This window comes from Serinus canaria, chromosome Z (assembly GCF_022539315.1).
Source record: "Serinus canaria isolate serCan28SL12 chromosome Z, serCan2020, whole genome shotgun sequence".
NCBI classification, from domain to species: Eukaryota; Metazoa; Chordata; class Aves; order Passeriformes; family Fringillidae; genus Serinus; species Serinus canaria.
In genome coordinates this window covers 25,851,909-25,868,941 of record NC_066343.1, presented here as the reverse complement: position 1 = coordinate 25,868,941, position 17,033 = coordinate 25,851,909, and the positions used below count along the sequence as shown (strand labels likewise).

General features: G+C 39.2%; 1 protein-coding gene across 2 annotated transcripts in view; it reads left to right on the top strand.

Moving 5' to 3' along the window:
* The window catches only part of ELAVL2 (ELAV like RNA binding protein 2), an 87,988-nt gene that overhangs the window by 45,721 nt on the left and 25,234 nt on the right, over window positions 1–17,033 (top strand). For both annotated transcript variants that reach the window (XM_050987169.1, XM_050987168.1), the window contains exon 2: window positions 1,303–1,543. In XM_050987169.1, coding sequence (XP_050843126.1) covers window positions 1,318–1,543 — 226 coding nt within the window. In that variant the 5' untranslated portion in view covers window positions 1,303–1,317. The remainder of the gene's footprint in view (window positions 1–1,302; window positions 1,544–17,033) is intronic.

The window sequence follows — 17,033 nt, the reverse complement described above, 5'->3', positions numbered from 1 at the left end:
CTCAAGCCAAAATTCAAAAAAAAAGTTCCCTTAAAAGATCACAACTTTTAACCCCCTGTGTTCTCAAAAGCGTATCCATGCCCTCAATAGACAAACCAAGTGCCAATATTAAATCTAAACACCAATTAGCTTACCCACACTATCACAAAAAACTTCACTAATGTCGTGGTTTAAGAAGAAATGAAGACATTGAATAGCACTGGTCCCAGCACGGACCCCTGAGGGACCCCACTTGTCACTGATGTCTGTCGAGACTGAGCTATAGACCACCACCTCTGGATGCAGCTGTCCAGTCCCTTTCTTATCCATCTATTAATCCACCCATAGATACTCTCCATTTTAGAGATAAAGGTGTCGTAGGGGATTGTGTCAAAGGCTTTGCATAAGTCTAGACAGAAAACATCTGTAGCCCTTCCCTTGTCCACTGATTGAGTCACTTCATCACTGAAAGGCCACGTAGTTGGTCAGACAGGGCTTGCCCTTGGTGAAGCCATGTTGGCTGTCTCAGATCACTTGCTGTTCTCCATCTGCCTTAGCACAGGTTCCAGGATTCTGTTCTGTGGTCTCCCAGGTGGAGAATAGTTCTGGAGTGGTCCAAAAGTACATAAAGATCAAGATTCAAATTTAACTGTTCTCAGAGTTCAGGCAAGGGAATAAATAATAAGGAATTGTCAATTTCGTCAAATAAAAGCCTGTAGAAGCCTAATACTAATCTGTGGTAAAAAGAGTTTGACATGGATGTTGTCAAAGAGTATATTTTCCATCCCAGCACATACATATATCTTCTAAATATCTCTTTAAAATACTAATCTTGATCTCTGCTATTTCTTATGAGAAGTGTTCTTTAGATAGTTAATGCCCACCTCTTTTTAAAAATATTTAAATGCCAGTTCATTAAAAACTGCGTTTCATGTTATTTCAGTAACCAGTTGAAAGTTAACAGAAATTATTACTCTTGCAACAGGCCAGTTTTGTTTGGTAACTATTATAATAGAAAGGTTGTGATTCCCCTATATTGGAGGGATGGGAGAGAATGGAAGCTTAAGCTTTGAGTGCTGGTTTCATTTAGTGAACTTGTAGAAGATACAGTTTATTTGTTACAAGGTTTTAAAGTATTGTCTTGACTAACAGTTTAATGCCCTTCTGTACTGATGTTTGGGTTTTTTCTTGCATGTAGAGGGAGTATATGGCCTTGGCAATACCATTTCTGCATAGTGACAGGTCTTTTAGGTTCTTGTTTGAACTCTCCTACTAGATACTGAAATATGAATTTTGATGGTTCTTGGTTTCTGTCCTTTTCAGCAGGTAATTGCTGCCATGGAAACACAACTGTCTAATGGACCAACTTGTAATAACACAGCCCATGGTTCAGCCACCATAAACAATTGCTCATCACCAGTTGATTCTGGGAACACAGAAGACAGCAAGACCAATTTAATAGTCAACTACCTTCCACAAAACATGACGCAAGAGGAACTGAAGAGTCTTTTTGGCAGCATTGGGGAGATAGAATCTTGCAAGCTCGTCAGGGACAAAATAACAGGTATGTTGGTTTTGGAGTTTTCTGTATCTTTTCATTTTTCCAAGCAGTGAACTCTCAAGTGGTATTCTGCAATTCTCTTAAGTAATATAATAAAGGCAGAATGAACCAGTGCTGGTCAGAAGGAACTTATATTAATATTTTTTTCAATTATATACCCCAAAATTAAGCATATTTATTTGCATTTAATTTAGGTTACTTTGAGTGCTATAAATGCTAACAGAACGTTTAAACCTGGACTTCAGAGTACTAGGAAAGAAGATTCACATGTGGAAAAGTAGATATTTGTACAAAGTTTCCTTGAATTGTAATTCAACCTCATTGAAGTTAGACTTTAGAGCTTGTTGATGCAAAGCTGCTTCTTTTCAGGGATGCAGGTAATGAAACTTGTACCTTGGAAAAAGGGCAGATTATCTTACTCCACGGGTTAAGTTGCTTTTGAATTGCAGCACTTCAACAGTTTCTTTAGGACACACACTTGAATCAATTCATGCTCTTTGGCTTCCTTCTTACTGAGCAGTCTCTGGCTGAGTGTGGCTAGTCTCCCTTATGGCTTTGAATAACCAGCAGATCTTCCCACAGTAGGTAACTTGTTCTTAAGACATTAGGTAGTGGGATGGGTAAATCTTTGAAGCACCCTACTTCTGCATGGTAGTCCGGGATACATAAATCACTGCTTTTAGTTGATCTGGCGTGACCAAACCTTCAAGCAATCTTTGCTGTTCAGTGTGAAGATTACCTAATGTTCTTGGGGATGCCAAAGAAATCAGATGGGGCTGATGCCACAGCTTGCTGTCTTCAGGTGAAATCTGGTTGATGGGAGAAAACAAGTCTGTTGTCTTTGTAGATAATGACTTCAATGCTTTGAAACAAAACGGTCTGTTTCTTAGGTGTTTCCTAACCTCTTGTTCTGGGAGTGGAAAGATGTAACTGGTATTTCATCAGTTGGTGGGATGGCTATTAAAAGACAGGTTGTCTGTCTTGTATATCCCACATGTTTAGCCTGTTTAACCTGCTTATCAAAGTTGCTTAGGAATAACCTCAAAGGCTGCTACTTCAGGCCCACAGAAATGACCCTCAAGGTCTGTGTGATCAATGTTGAAATTGTCCACTTCCTTACATGATGGGTCTGATGTTCTGTATGCCAGAAGCACACAGTTGCTGCTACATAGTTTGAAGAGACTTTGTACCTGGGAATGGGGCTGGACTTAATTGTAGACCTCTTGTTTCAGGATGTGGTATTTTCTATATAGCATGAAGTGAGGCCTGAGAAGGATCCTGAATTTAAATTACATTCTCAGTAGCAGAGAACTCCAGAGTCGAAATTATTGGAGATAGAGATAGTTTTTGTACTTTATGAGAGAGCAGATCCTCAGCTTTGAGATACACTTTCAACTGCCAGCAAAAATGCTGCATCAGTCTTGTTCCAAAAGGTTTTAGGATTATAAGTGCGATTGAGAAGTACAGTATCTGACCTTGCAACTGCATTGGGAGCAATACTTCTGATTTAAGTAGCCTGGAGCAAGATAACCTTGTGTTTGTAGATGCTTAGGAGAATGCTCTTGACTTTCAGTCCTGTTCTAACTTAACAGAAAAGAAAACATTTTCAGGTTTTCTTCAGAGAGTTTTGAAAAGCAAATTTTCTTTTCCTTTTGAATTCAGAACGGTGATTGTTACCAGGTTCTGTAAAATTCATATGGCATGAATTTCAGATTTTTATTGATTTAATTCCTCTGTTAAAATTTAATAATTTTTTTTGTCCTTCTTAAATGAACTGTCATGAGTGCTAGTTGCTTAGTGAGTATCTTTAAATAAGGTTAGGGTAGCATAGAAGTTGAAAAATACTTCTATACTTATGATATCACCAAGGTCTGTAATGGCTTTTGTCTCCACCACTTTGTGCCTGCTAGTTTGCAAACAGAGTGTAGTTTGCTGGGAACACATGTGGGCCAATCCAGTTCTGTCCTTGGCTCTGAGTGATACCATCCTGCCAGCTCGATGTCAAAGACTGCATTTCACTTCATGGCCCCTGTCACTGGTGGGCATGACCAGCAACAGGGAGGAAGTAACCACAGACCACTGGGACAGAGATCAACTTGTTTGCCTCAGAGGGACTCCAGTGAAGTGTGATCTCTGCAGGTGTGCCCAGTTAGAAACCACAGTCCTGTCCTGAGAGTCAGAGTTACTCCTGCCAGGATCACTGGGTTGCCAGTGCCATGTGTTAAAGTACAGAGAGATCATGGCCAGCCACTGTCATCTTGACCCAAATACTCATTAGCATCCTGAGAATTTAAACCAAGTTACCTCCCACCCTATTATTTAGTACTCACTCCGTGATCACATCTGCAACACTGAAGTGCACTTGCATTATTGTAGAACAGCAGAATGGTTTCAGTTGGATGGTACCTTAATAAGCACATCATTCCAACCTTCCTGCCATGGGCAGGCACACCTCCCAGTACAGGTGAAAGTGCCTCATTTCCTTGAAGCTGTCTGCACACCTTAGAATTGAGAAGAGTTGAACTTGAAGGCCTTCCTTGTTTTTTTTTCCTCTGGAAAACCTGTTTGAAGGGAAGGAGGCACCTTGGAGTTCATTTACTAATTTCATGTGAGCAATTTGAAGTCCAAGTCCTGATTATTTTGTTGATTTTTAGCTAGGATTTACTTGTGAATAAGGGAGAAAGCTGATACGTGAAGGTCTGTGATGGTCACCTCCAAGCATTGGGCAGAACTTTCTGTTGGGGTGACATTAGTAGCTGAAGTGAAGTCTGCTTTCTGTATTGGCAGAAAACCATTTCAAGTATTATCAGTAAAAATTCAAATAGCTTATTGCTGTTCTGTTGTTTTACTGAAGGTAAATAAATTTAATGTTGGTAGTGTTGAAGATTCTAAAGGGTGCTGAACAAGAGTCTCTCTTCATGTGAGAATCCCTCTGACAACAGCATCTGATAAGTGGGTCATGAACGTCACTTCATCTTCACTTGCTAACCAGAGAATCTGTCAGGAGTGAGTCATTGTGCATAGATATTTTAGAGTCTATGTTAACTCTTATGTGCTTTTGACTAATGCAGATGTATGTCAGTACAAATTGCAAAACTACCCTGTAAGTTAATTGTACTTGTACAATAGGTAGGAGACCCTGGTCTCAACAGAGTAACATAACAATTCCAATCAGCCACTTCAGAAAGCTGTTTAGTTTAGTTTAAGTGCTTCTACTTATTTAAAGGCTGCAGAGGCGACATTTATCATACAATGATAACCTTTTATGTAATCTAATGTTAAGTCTTTATGGTTACAAAAAATAAGCTAAAAATATTCAAAATGTTAGGGAAGAGGATAAAATGGGATGAAAGTTAATTGCTGGAGCTGCCCCTGGTAAAGCACTTTAAAGAACCCATGCTTTCTGCTTGCCCAAGATAGATGGATTTAGCAGCTTTTGAAAAAATGCAAGAAACAGTAATAGCTAGCACTTAAAAACTAAGAGATACCCTAGTGTGGTAAACATTTTCTAGACCTGCTTTTATAAAACTTGAATATAGGTAACAAAGTGACTATAGTCTCCTCAAAAAAAAAAAACAAAAAAAAACCCAAACAACTACTTTCTTTTAATTCCCACTGTCTTCAGTACAATTTTAATTGTATATGTGGAAGAATAATGCTTAATTTTCACATTATGGAATAATCTCCCAGTTTTCATTGTGCTTGTGGCATTGTTAGCCAAACTGAAACTCATGGAATATAGACTCCCTAATTTCAGAAGGTAGCAAACTCAGATGTCTTAAATTTGGGAAAGTATTTGTTTTCTTGGCTTCAAAGCTCCCATACTGTTCTCTTATTAAAATAATCATATGCTCATGAAATTCACAAGTTTTTTCTTTAAAATAGAACCTGCTCATGAATAGGGCTGATTTCTGGTATCTTTAACTGTGTTTCAACTACCAATAATGCTTATATATGGATTTCATTTCCAGTTTAGCAAATGCTTGTTCTGTCTAGAAAGTGAGGCAGGGTGTGTTTAGAGACCTAGCCTGGGACTAGCCTGTATTTCACATTCATAGACTTGTGCATGAGCTGTGAAACTCTGGTAATACTTTTGCTTTCAGTACAAGGAGGCAAGCACCCTCCACTTGAAGACTTCATCAATTCATTCTGTCTTCTGTCATCTCTGCTTGAAGATAAATAGTAAGTCTACTTTAGGACATCCTGCTGATCACAGTTACATGGCATTTTTCTACACTTGATCCAGCTGCCACAGTGGAGCTTATGTGTTAGTTGAAAGTCTGATCCTCTTACATGCCTTTTTCAAAAAAACCTGGGGTCCTGTTTGTTTTGTGGCTGGCAACAATCCATGGTGGTGTATCTTTATGGTCAACATTATAGGCTCAGGGAGTAAAATTCTTCAAGTTCTGTCTATGTGACCTCTTTAAAAATGTCATAAGCTAGGCTTTTGCAGTCTAGAATACAATCTAGAGTACTGCAGTCTCATCTGCAGTACTGTGATGGATACTCATGTAGAGGAAGGATCACATTTGTATCTCTTACACCTGTTTCCATAGGACTAAAGCTAACAGGATATCTTGCTTAATTTTGTAGATTTCATCTTGTCCTCTTGAAGGTAGTAGTTTCTCAGATACTTGGAATTATTCTTTCATTTCTGTGTTGCACAAAGTGAAGACGTAAAAAGCAGCACATGATTGAAATGTCTAGAACTGTAGTTCTACAAAAACTGCCTGAAGGTTGAACGCTTCCATAAAATTGTTGAAGCAGCTGTGTCAGTATGTTTGCAATTAAAGTTTGTACAGGGAGTTTTAGTTCTCATGTGTGTTTTTGGTCTTCATTGAAATACCATGGTAATAAATGCAAAGGATTCTGTGTTGGTCATAGAAATAAAGACATATATAGAGCCAGACATGATGTTGTCAGACACAGCTTGTGTTCACAGTGGTAACAGTGGTCACAATTCAGTGTGGGCCTGAATTGTGTCCTTCCCAACACTGTACACTGTATATGTATATGCATATAGTCAGTACAGTGCTGGGAAGGACTGTGCTCTGCCAGATCTTTGGTTATGGAGCACTCGGTTTCCTCTAGTGCAGGATCAGAGGAAACGCTTGTCACAATACTGAATTACAGTCAGCCAAAACAGTTGAGGCCATGACTTGGAAAAGGATTTTTTTTTTTCCTGAGGGACAAGTGGCCTATTTCAGCAGAGCATGGTTGAAACATTGATCTCTTAGAGATGGCTGTTACACTTGCTGTGACTTGTACAGGAGTCTTTTGGTAATCAAGGGAAACCTATTTGTGTCTTCAGTGGAAGCAATACAAAGTGTGTTAACTGACTGACTGCTTGAATCTAGAACATGTGAAACTTGTTAAGCTCTGTAGTGTTCACTTCTTTTATCATAACATTGTAAATGTAATTGTCTGGCAAGGGCAGAGCTGTGGGAAACCTTATGTATTGTCAGTGCTACTGCATATCTAAAACTCCTGACTTTGAAAGTGATCTCAGTTGAACCTGGGCTGCCAGTTTCTTTCAAGTCTTTTGTCACTTTTGCTCTGAGCAGTCTTAGCTTTCTCTCCAGCTCTAAATCTTTCACTTCCCTTAACGGAAGTCTAATTTTAGGGCGTCTAAACTAACCTTACAAGAAGGTGGGGAAAAAAGTGATTGTGCTTTAATCTGAGGCTCTGAATTTGAGGCTTACTACTGCCTTGAAGATGAGGTACGATGCAAAGTAGGCAGGTCCTACCTACAAAGTAGGATTTTTTTATTTTTATCTCCCTGAGGAAGCAGGAGGAGATGGTGTGGAAAATCTGTGGAGGGGCTTAGTGTTCAGAGTTACTTTATTTAGAGTGTAGAAAGTTTTAAGCACTCCCATGACAAAAAAAAAAAAAAAAAAAAAAATCGAGCCGAAATAGCTGGAATTTCAGGTACTTGCTTATATAGTACAAGTGCCTAATACAGAGAGGACCGCATGAATGAACAGAGCATAAAAACTTTGTCATGTTTCAAGAGAGGCTTGCCATCTTTGTTAAACTCCTCAGCTCTTTTTCCTTGTTAGCCTTTACTCCCATTGTGTTTGGTGCTTGCAATCCTATATCACTCTAATGCATCAGATGTTTTTGCAGGGTTTTCGGCACTTGGCTGGAGACTAGAGTAATTTGGTAGCTAAAGGAAGAACTAGTTGAAGCTGCCTGCTCTTTTGTGGTGTTCTGAGGCCGTGATACACACGGGTACTTGCTTGCTGCTGCTAGGTGGTGTGCTGAGATGAGTTTTTGTCAGTCTGACAATTTCTGATTAAGGCAGGGTTGTGAACAAAAGTTGCTGCCTTGAAAACTGTCTTGCCAGTAGAATGTGTTGTGCAAAACTTGACTTAAATGTGAAATTAAGAGCAGAAGCCAAATGGGATTGGAGGCAAATTTCTCTTTGTATTAATAAATGTGTATTTGTCTGTCATGACTAAGTGCTCTCTGAAGCATCTTGCTCAAGACCTTGAAGCATAGATCTTCTGGGCGGAGGGAGGGTTGATTTTAAAATCAGCTTTTTAATTTTCAAGTTTTTTTTGAGCTCTGCTGGTGGTAAAATGCAGTTTCTGATGTAGCCTAGGGCCTTGGTGAGTTATAGCAAAAAGTTAATGAATGATTTTGAACTTTGTGTGCTTGTTGGAGAAAAGTGCAGCAGCAGAGTATTACCTTAGTTAGCTAGCTTAGGTGCTTGAAGTACCATCCTGCAGGGATAATCCTGGAAGAGTTAAGATTCAAACAAGCCTTATGTCTTGATCCAGAGCACAGCTAGCGTCTGAAATCTCCTGAGGGGTTGTAACTAGATGGTCTTTAAGGTTTCTTCCAACCCAGGCAATTCTGAGGTGGTTTATACTTCTGATTGCTTTTTAATATTACTAAGAAGTATTTATCTGCATTTACTGTACCTTTTCACAGTAATTGGCATAATTTATCGCATTTCACGTGTCTCCTGGAAATGAGTCACGTAAAGGGGTGAGGATGAAGGAAATTGTTTCACCTTGTGTTACTCAATATCGACTTAATGTCTTTATACTTTCATGTGACTTTCACTGTTATGCAGGCACAATACTGTGCCTGCATGACATCTTTCAGAAATCCATAGGCTTTGTTTTTACAAGTAAAAGAGGTAGAAAAGACCTGTTTGACTAAACCCGCCAGGGATTCCCTCATAGCACCAACTTCGTGGAAACAAGCTGTTTTTAAAATGATTATTCATCATATATTAACATGAATTAATGTGTTGATCTCGATATATAGCATAAGTAAGAACTTGATGTTTAATAAATTTAATTCTTTTTATATGACTAAATATGATTAGGGACCTTTGATCACTAAATCACTCTGCTTTTCAGCAAACACTGTTGCTTTTTGATGAAGATAATTGCAATATACATTATCTTGCACTTTTCAGCAAACGGATTACCATTCACTTTTGTCAGTTGTTGCCATAACTTACAAGAAAGCACTGAGGTTTGCAAACTGGCATTGGTCCTGTAGTGATGTGGACTATCTTGTGTGCTTTTAGCTAAGTCAGGGCTCTTTGCTTCCACACTGGGAGTCCCAGGCTGCCAGTCTGATGTATCTTACACTGTTTACTCTTTCATACCTGTGTGTAGGTATATGTTGCTGTTGCATCTTAGTGATCCTGGGCCAGGTGTTTGAATAAATGTTGATTCTAGTGGAAGCTAGTGTGTGAGAGAGACCTCTCGTAACCTGAAGTTCTTACAGTGCAATTGCTTTTCAGTGACTGTGCTGTGAGAGTAGAGCAGAGTATTTATAATAATGAAGGTATGTTTCAGTGATGTCTGCCTCAGTTTGGGTAGTGATGTAAGTGACCTGCACACCCTGAAGCTCTTTCACTCCAAGGATATCATGTGGCTTATAGGGGCCTGGATATCCCTACAGAAAGCAGATACTTCCTCTCAGCCTCCACAAGCTGAGTGGTAAGTAATAAGACTTCAAGCTGCAGATGGTTCCAACAGGTTCATGGCTGGTCCATTATGTATTGGAGCAGCTAGTATATTGTGTTACAGAATCAAGACCTTAAAATACGTGCAAGAAACTTTCTAACTGCATGTGTTTATTTTCTATAAAATATATGTATATCTGCATTTGATTTTCTTTTATCATGGTACTTCAGCTGGCAGCTCTTGCTGTGAAAATTTGCCAGACTGCTGTTGTGGTTTTCTGTGTACAACTGCAGAAGAGGGCTTATTATACTATTCTCTATGGAATTTTTCTTACTGCAGTATGTCAAGTCAGAGTGGAAACAGAAAGCTGTAGAATGCCACAGAAGAAAACTACGCAAGCCTGTGGTATAAGTGACCTAATACTAAAGAAAACTATTACTATTTTTTTACTATTACTAAAGAAACCTAGTACTATTTTTTCTTTCCACTGTAAAGAAAAAATAACTGAGAGGGCTCAGATATTTTATTCATTTTAGGATTTCTTTAACATTTTTCTGTAAATCTACTAATTTCCACAGTTCACAGCCATCAAGGACACAGCCATATTATCTTCAAAATTTCTGTGCCATTGACCAGTTGCTGCAATTACTTTGTTTTTACCTTTGCTTATTTCAGGCATTTAGCAGAATTTATTAAAACAAAAGGAAGGGGATTTGCAATGTGAATTTTTCCTGTCCTCTGAATTTCTAGATCTATTGTAGATGAGGTTTTTTTCACAGTCTTTGTGGTAGCTGTGGCTTTGTGCATATTAAACCAAAGCCCTCTTTGAAATGGACTTGGAACCACACAATGGTTATAAAGTCTTGCATCTGTAGTAAGATGCATTGATTATTTTGGTTCCCCACTCTTCCCCACCACCTTCTAAACTAAAAAAATTAGGCTTACTTATGGAAGAAATTCTCTGTGTTCATGTAGGAATTAATTGCTTTGGAGACATATTTCAGTTTCAAATAATGAAATCAGCTTTTTTCAGCGTATTTTTTCCTATGTTCATTTGGCAACTGCCAAAATAAATGGCTTTTTCCAACTACTTCGTATTGCAGATTAACAGTTGTTCTTGTTTGTTAATTACAGCTGTTAAAGCTGAAAAAAATATATTCCCATTGGACATAGTTTCAAGCACATATTTTTTGAGTTAAGACCTACACTAGGGAAAGAAATTGCTTTGGGGACAAATTATCATTTTTCTACACTTTTTCTTTCATCAGTAAAGACCAGAAAACAAAACAAAAACCAAGCATGTGATTGAAAGTAACGTTGGAAGTTAACCTATGGAAAAAGTTGCCTAGAACAGGGAAATATTTTTCAAACTTAGGATCGTGGCACTTTTCAGGATGCCTTTCAAAACTCTGAGATTAAATAGCAGGTAAAAATCTGGACAAAAAACCAAAACAACTGTTCCAAAGTAATATGTGTTTTTGTGAAGTTTTTGTGAAGAATTAAAGTTCAGGTATGTCCTCGTTTGGCTGGGAGAAAGTTCCTTTATTCTCAGCAGTAGCTAGAGAGCTGTGCTTTGAAATCAGTGTGAAAATAATGTTGATGACACACTGCTGGTTTGGTTGTTGCTGAACAGTGTTTACCCTGAATTAAGGACTGTTCAGCATTTAGTGCTCTGCCAGCAAGCAGGTGTGGAAGCATTGACATTTCAGGGACCTGAACTGGCCAGGATTCCACTCCATGGGACCTCATGCCCAAATTATAACCTGGGGTGTTACCTGAAATGTAGGGGCCACTCACAGTTCAAGGATAGGATTTAGTATAAGCCAGTGGATGGTGATGAGCAATTTTTTTTTTCTATAATTTGTTCTCCTTGGGGTTTTTCTCCCTTCTTATTTCCTTTTTATTAGTAGTATTGCATGTTACTTTGTTTCAATTACTGAACTGGTCTTCACTGGGGAGCTTTTTTTTTTTAAATTCTTCTCCCCTTTTTGACCAGGATGTGAGGGGGAGTGGTCCTGGTTATGGCTGTGTGTTCTTAGTTGGCAGCAGGGTTTAAACCACAATAAAGTGTCATGCCATATTTTTACTTGGGTCAGCACGTTACCACAGTTTTGAAACACCCTAGGAGTAGAACAAAGTGCTTTACATCCACTTGCTTATTTAAGTTGACTAAGTGGATACAGTAAGACAGGATATTTAGTGCTGCTGGCTGTATTCCTGACAAGGAATAAATTGACGCAGAAGACAAAACTGATATGCCTGGAACATGTTACTACTAACAGTGGTAAAAATTAAAGGGTATAGCTAGCTTTCAGAAAAGAATTTGGTTTGGCAAATTCCATGGTATTCTTTCACCTTGGAGTGGTAAGCATCTTCTCCTTGTAATATGACAGGCTGGTTTGTAAGAAGGTCTGGGTGTCTTCAGTCTTCATTATTTTAAGTAGGTTTTGGCTGTCATTTGTTATGTTTGAACCCAAGGCAGTAATGGGCCTGATGCTCAGTGTTCCTCCTCCTGCAGTGTCCGTGAGGACTTCTTTTGCCTGTGCAACAGCATGCATCCTGCAGTTCCTGCTTTCAACCACACTTTCTGATGTTGAGATTTTCTATTTGGACGTGGTGGGTCTCTGTTAATAACCTTCAGCTGATATCTCTTCTGGCTTACTGAACATCTTTTATCGGATTCATGTAATGCTTAGCATCCGTGGTGCCACCCCCCCACCATGAACTTTCTCCTCATGCTGCAGGGAAGAGCCATCACTTCTGCACCAGAGCTGCACCATCATTTATATATCCAGCATCAACAGGCTTATGTTGATGAAGCACCAGATGATGATGTTCTGCACATGTGAAGAGCCATAAGCTGTAATGCAGAGGGGTGCACCAAATTAATAAAGAGTTGAACTTGGTTGAGATCAGGCACAATCTACTTACTGTGTGTCAGATACTTTGATCAGTGTTTATCCTTTTCATTCATTCTTCAACTTTAATTATTCCAGATTTAGAGTGATAGCTGAGAAATTGTTTGGGAGAAAGGCATTGAGATATCAAATACTGAAATCTAGTAGTGATCATAGTTTGCAGGTGTTTTCTTACAAGCTTCCCAGCCTCACCTGCTCAGTGATGTATGAGTTGTGTGTTCAGTAAATGGAATCCATCAGCTGGAACTATAAGCAAACTGCATTTAAATTAGCAATTGTTCAATGACTTATGCAGGTTCCCTTATTTTGCTAAACTGCTTTTAAAATTCAGTTCAGGCCTTAATGTAAAGTAAAACGCAGTTTGAAAATTGAACAGTAACTTAGATTGAGTAAATAGAAAGGTTGATGGTATCTTCTACTTAGGCATTTAGCCCTTCTTTTTAGAACACAGTTGTGAAGGGAGTTTCAAATACAGGGCTACACTTAATTGAGTTGTGTGCCTGAGTGTGTTCTTCTAGCCTTATTCAGTGTCAAGATAATACTGTGGTAGTCTCCGTGGCATTAATCACAGGTGACAGTAGTGCCTTACAAAGATGAGGCAACTTTTTTGTGAAAGAGCTGGTACCAACTGAATGATACCTTGTCTTGGCTCACAGGTCCTCTGTGGGGGTGTCACTCTGCAGTATCCCTGTAGCACATTGTAGAGCATTATTAAATTGCAAATCCACACAGATAAAAGGGTTGAGTGCTTTATACTCCTGTCTATCTAAAACTCTGTTAAACTTCTCATGCTTCTGAAGTTGGACTGGAGTCTAGTAGTATTATCTTTTCTGTGGCCATGCTGGCTTGCTTTCAGGACAGCATACTTGCAGCTTTTAGGTTGATCTTTACATAATCCTGTGGATTTTCTGTAGTGCCACTTTTGTGTACTGGTCATGGATATGGTCATATCTTCACTGTGAAATTTTAGGAGACTTGCAAAAATTATCTTAGTCCATGAGGTGAATTCTAATGACAGCTTCATATATGGTCTTCATATGTTGTCATGGATGTTTCTTTTAACAGAAGAAACAACATTTTAACAACATTCTAATACCAATACATACAACCTTCAGAGTGATGAAAGGCAGAATAAAACCTAATGCCAAGTTTCTGTGAGCTTGATTCGGTACTGATTACAAATATACAAAGCTGGCTTTTTCTAGCATTAGTTTAGTGGATCTTTGCCAGTTAACTTTATACACTGAGACAGAAGTTTATGGCTTTAAACACGGTGTATTTTATTGAATACAGTGCTTGTAAAATGACCGCTTACAGGCTGGAAGCAGAAAATACACAGCTGTTCACTGGAAAATGGACTATACTCTTTCAGTCAAGGTCTGGATAACAGTTTTTGGAGGCATTAGGTGGTGTATGTAGCTGAAGTTAAATTATAAAAAGAAATAAGATGCTCAATCTTCTGGAATTCCTATGGTTTCTGTTTCTGTAGACAATGAATTTTAGTTCCTAGACTTTATTAACCTCAGAGTTGTGTTCTTCACTGTGATATTGCTGCTAATAGTATGTCCCATTTGGGTTTTTTTAAAGACAGGTGTTTTACCTGTGATTTCTTCTGTGATATTGAAGTTCTTACTGGTTATATTCCTATAACTTAGTCTTTTGCAATAAGATCTTTTTTGCAGAAGTTAAAATAGCCTGATATGTCTGAAATGATGGTATGATGACTATTGCAGAAAAATCCAATTTTTAAATGTATACTTATCAATTATTTTTGGTTGTCCTGTGGAAATGTATGAATGTGTTATTTGCTATTCAGACTTCTAATTTTCCAGAGTATGATTAATCTGTGTTTAGTTTTTGTATTAGAACTTTAAATTTGTTTTATACCTCATAAAGGTATAAAAGGTGTTGTGTATCAATTTTAAAATGTATTATTGATGAGGTTGTAACCATTTTGGTGTTTTTTGGTTTTTGGTTTTTTCCTTTTGTTTGATAGGCCTATTGGGATAGTCATTTATGACAGTTTTGGGTTTTCTCTTCCAAAATTTAGCATTAATAGAATTCAGTTAGTGAATTCAATTAGGGGCTGCTTTTCTTACATTACTTTTATCTGACGATGAGAACTTAGGGAGCAAGAAGAGCTCTTGTTTCTAAAATGAGCCAGTACATTTCATAGAACTCATTTAGTCTTATTTGATCAGCACATTTTGAAAAGGTTTTGAGAGCTTGACTGATTGTAGAATTTGTCATGACTCTGGTTTTTGTGGAAAAAATTATTACCTGATACTGTAATTACTTGGGGTTTTTTTTAACCTTCAGACATTACAGGAATGTTTAAGAATTCCAGTCAAGATGCAGGATTATCTGGGTACTCTGGTAAATGAAAAATTGCTTCCAAATGTTAGCTTGCCCAGCACTTTCACTGGGTGTTCCATAGCTCTGATGGGAAACAGCAGCCAAGGACTCCCTCATGTGGTGGGGGTCCCTGACTTTGAGGAGAATTGTGCTGCATTGTCAAAAGGCTGTTGTGGTTCATGTGAGTAGAAAATGTGTGTTGAAATTATGCAAGTGATTGACTGTGGGAAGAAATGCAGCAGTGGAAGCTCTTCTAGTGCTGAAATAGCTCTCCTTTCAGTGACCTGGTAATAAAACCATAAAATTGTATACTAGTGGAGCAGTGTTGTGGGGAGAAAAGGTCCCAGCTGCATGCTCAAGCAAAGAAGTTCAACAGCACTGGGTCTAGATTCTGTCAGGGGAGACAAGCTTCTCAGATATGCATGCAGGAAAATTATCTTTTAGCAGCAGCTATTTAGAGATGGAAATCATGAGAAGACAGCTTTAGTAGGTATCTAGACAGCAGGAAACATCAGAACCAGGCTTTATATAGTCCACAAATGTCTAGGGTCAAACCTATTGAAATTTGTGCCCCCAAGAACTTCAAAGACCTAGTAGAATACCAAGATGCTTTAATCATTCATGAAATAAAACTACTGTATTAATCAGCTGCTGTCTAATCATGGTGTTAGGCAGAAAGCAATATCCATTTTTCTCAGGAGCTATAAAATGTTGCAGGACCACTGAAAAGGCAGCATTTAAGCTCACTGTGCATTTGTGAGGGACTCCTCCTCTTTTGAAAGGGCTTATTTAACTACTGTTAGGTTAAAAGTTGTATTCATATATCTTAGAAATCTTACCTTTAGTGTATGTCATGTAGTTATTGAACGCTTTCATGCAAAGTTAACTGTTCAGATAACTGAACACTTAAACATAAAATAGTTTGTTTTGGAAGAGAATGTGAAAGATTATTTAACAGGGATGATCTTTGACAGGGACACTTTACCCTAGAATAAGTTATTCAAAGCCCCATCCAGACTGTCCTTGATCTTCTCTCAGGATGGGGCATTCACAGTTCTTCTGGGCAACCTGTTCCAGTGTCTCACCATACTCAGAGTAAAGAATTTCTTTCTTACACCTGATCTAAATCTTCCCTCTTCCAGTTTAAAGCCATTCCCCCTTGTCCTATCATTACATGTAAAATGTCACTTTCCAGCTCTCTTTTAGGCTCCTTTTAGGTACTGGAAGGTGCTATAAGGTTTCTCCAGAGCCTTCTCTTCTCCAGGCAGAACAAACACAATTTTTTTAGCTTGTCCTCAGAGAAGGGGTGCTGCAGAATCCCCTCCCTGCCCTGCTGCCCATGCTGCTTTGGATGCAGCCCTGGACATGTGTGGCTTTCTGGGCTGTGAGTGCCCATGGCTGGGTCATGTCCAGCCTCTCATCCTCCAGAGCCCCCATGTCCTCTTGGGCAGGGCTGTACTTACTCCATTCTCTGCACACCCTGTGTTTGTCCTTGGGATTGCCCCAGCCCACCTGCCGGACCTTGCACTTGACCTTGGTGAACTTCATGAGGTCGTCGCAGGTGCACAGCGCGCATCTTTGAAGCTGTCCGGATCCCCCGAATGGCACCCCTTCCCTCACGTGTATCAGTGGTGCCATGCAGCTCAGTGTTGTCAGCAAACTTGCTGAGGGTGCCCTTGATGTTGGTGACAGGGCCAGTCTCAATAGTGACCCCACACGAACAGTACTTGCTGCTTGTCCTTGGGGTCCACTTGGGCATTGAGACATTGACTGCAACACTTTGAGTTTGAATATCCAGCCACTTCTTCAGCCACCACGGAATCCTTGTTTCTCCAGCTTAGAGACAGGAATGTTATATGGGACAGTGTCAAATGCTTTGCCTAACTGCGGGTAGATGACTTCAGTAACTCTCTCCTCATCCACCAACACTTCGACCCTATTGTAGAAGGTCACCAAGTTTGTCTGGCACAGCTTGCCCTTAGTGAAACTATGCTGGCTGTTGTCACCTCTCTGTTTTCCTTGTGTCTTACCATAATTGGAGGATCTGCTTCATGATCTCATACCCAGAGATGAAACTGATGAGCCTGTAGTTCCCCTACTGTATTTTCCTTTTTGAAAGTGGAGGTTATGTTTCCACTTTTCCAGTTTGGGGGAGCTTCATCAGATTCCACAGCTTCTCAAGTATGATGGACAGTGGTTTAGCCATTTCCTTTGCCAGTTCCCTTAGGAACCTGTGGATGTATCTGATCAGGTCTTAGAGACTTGTGCACCTTCAGGTTCCTTATATGG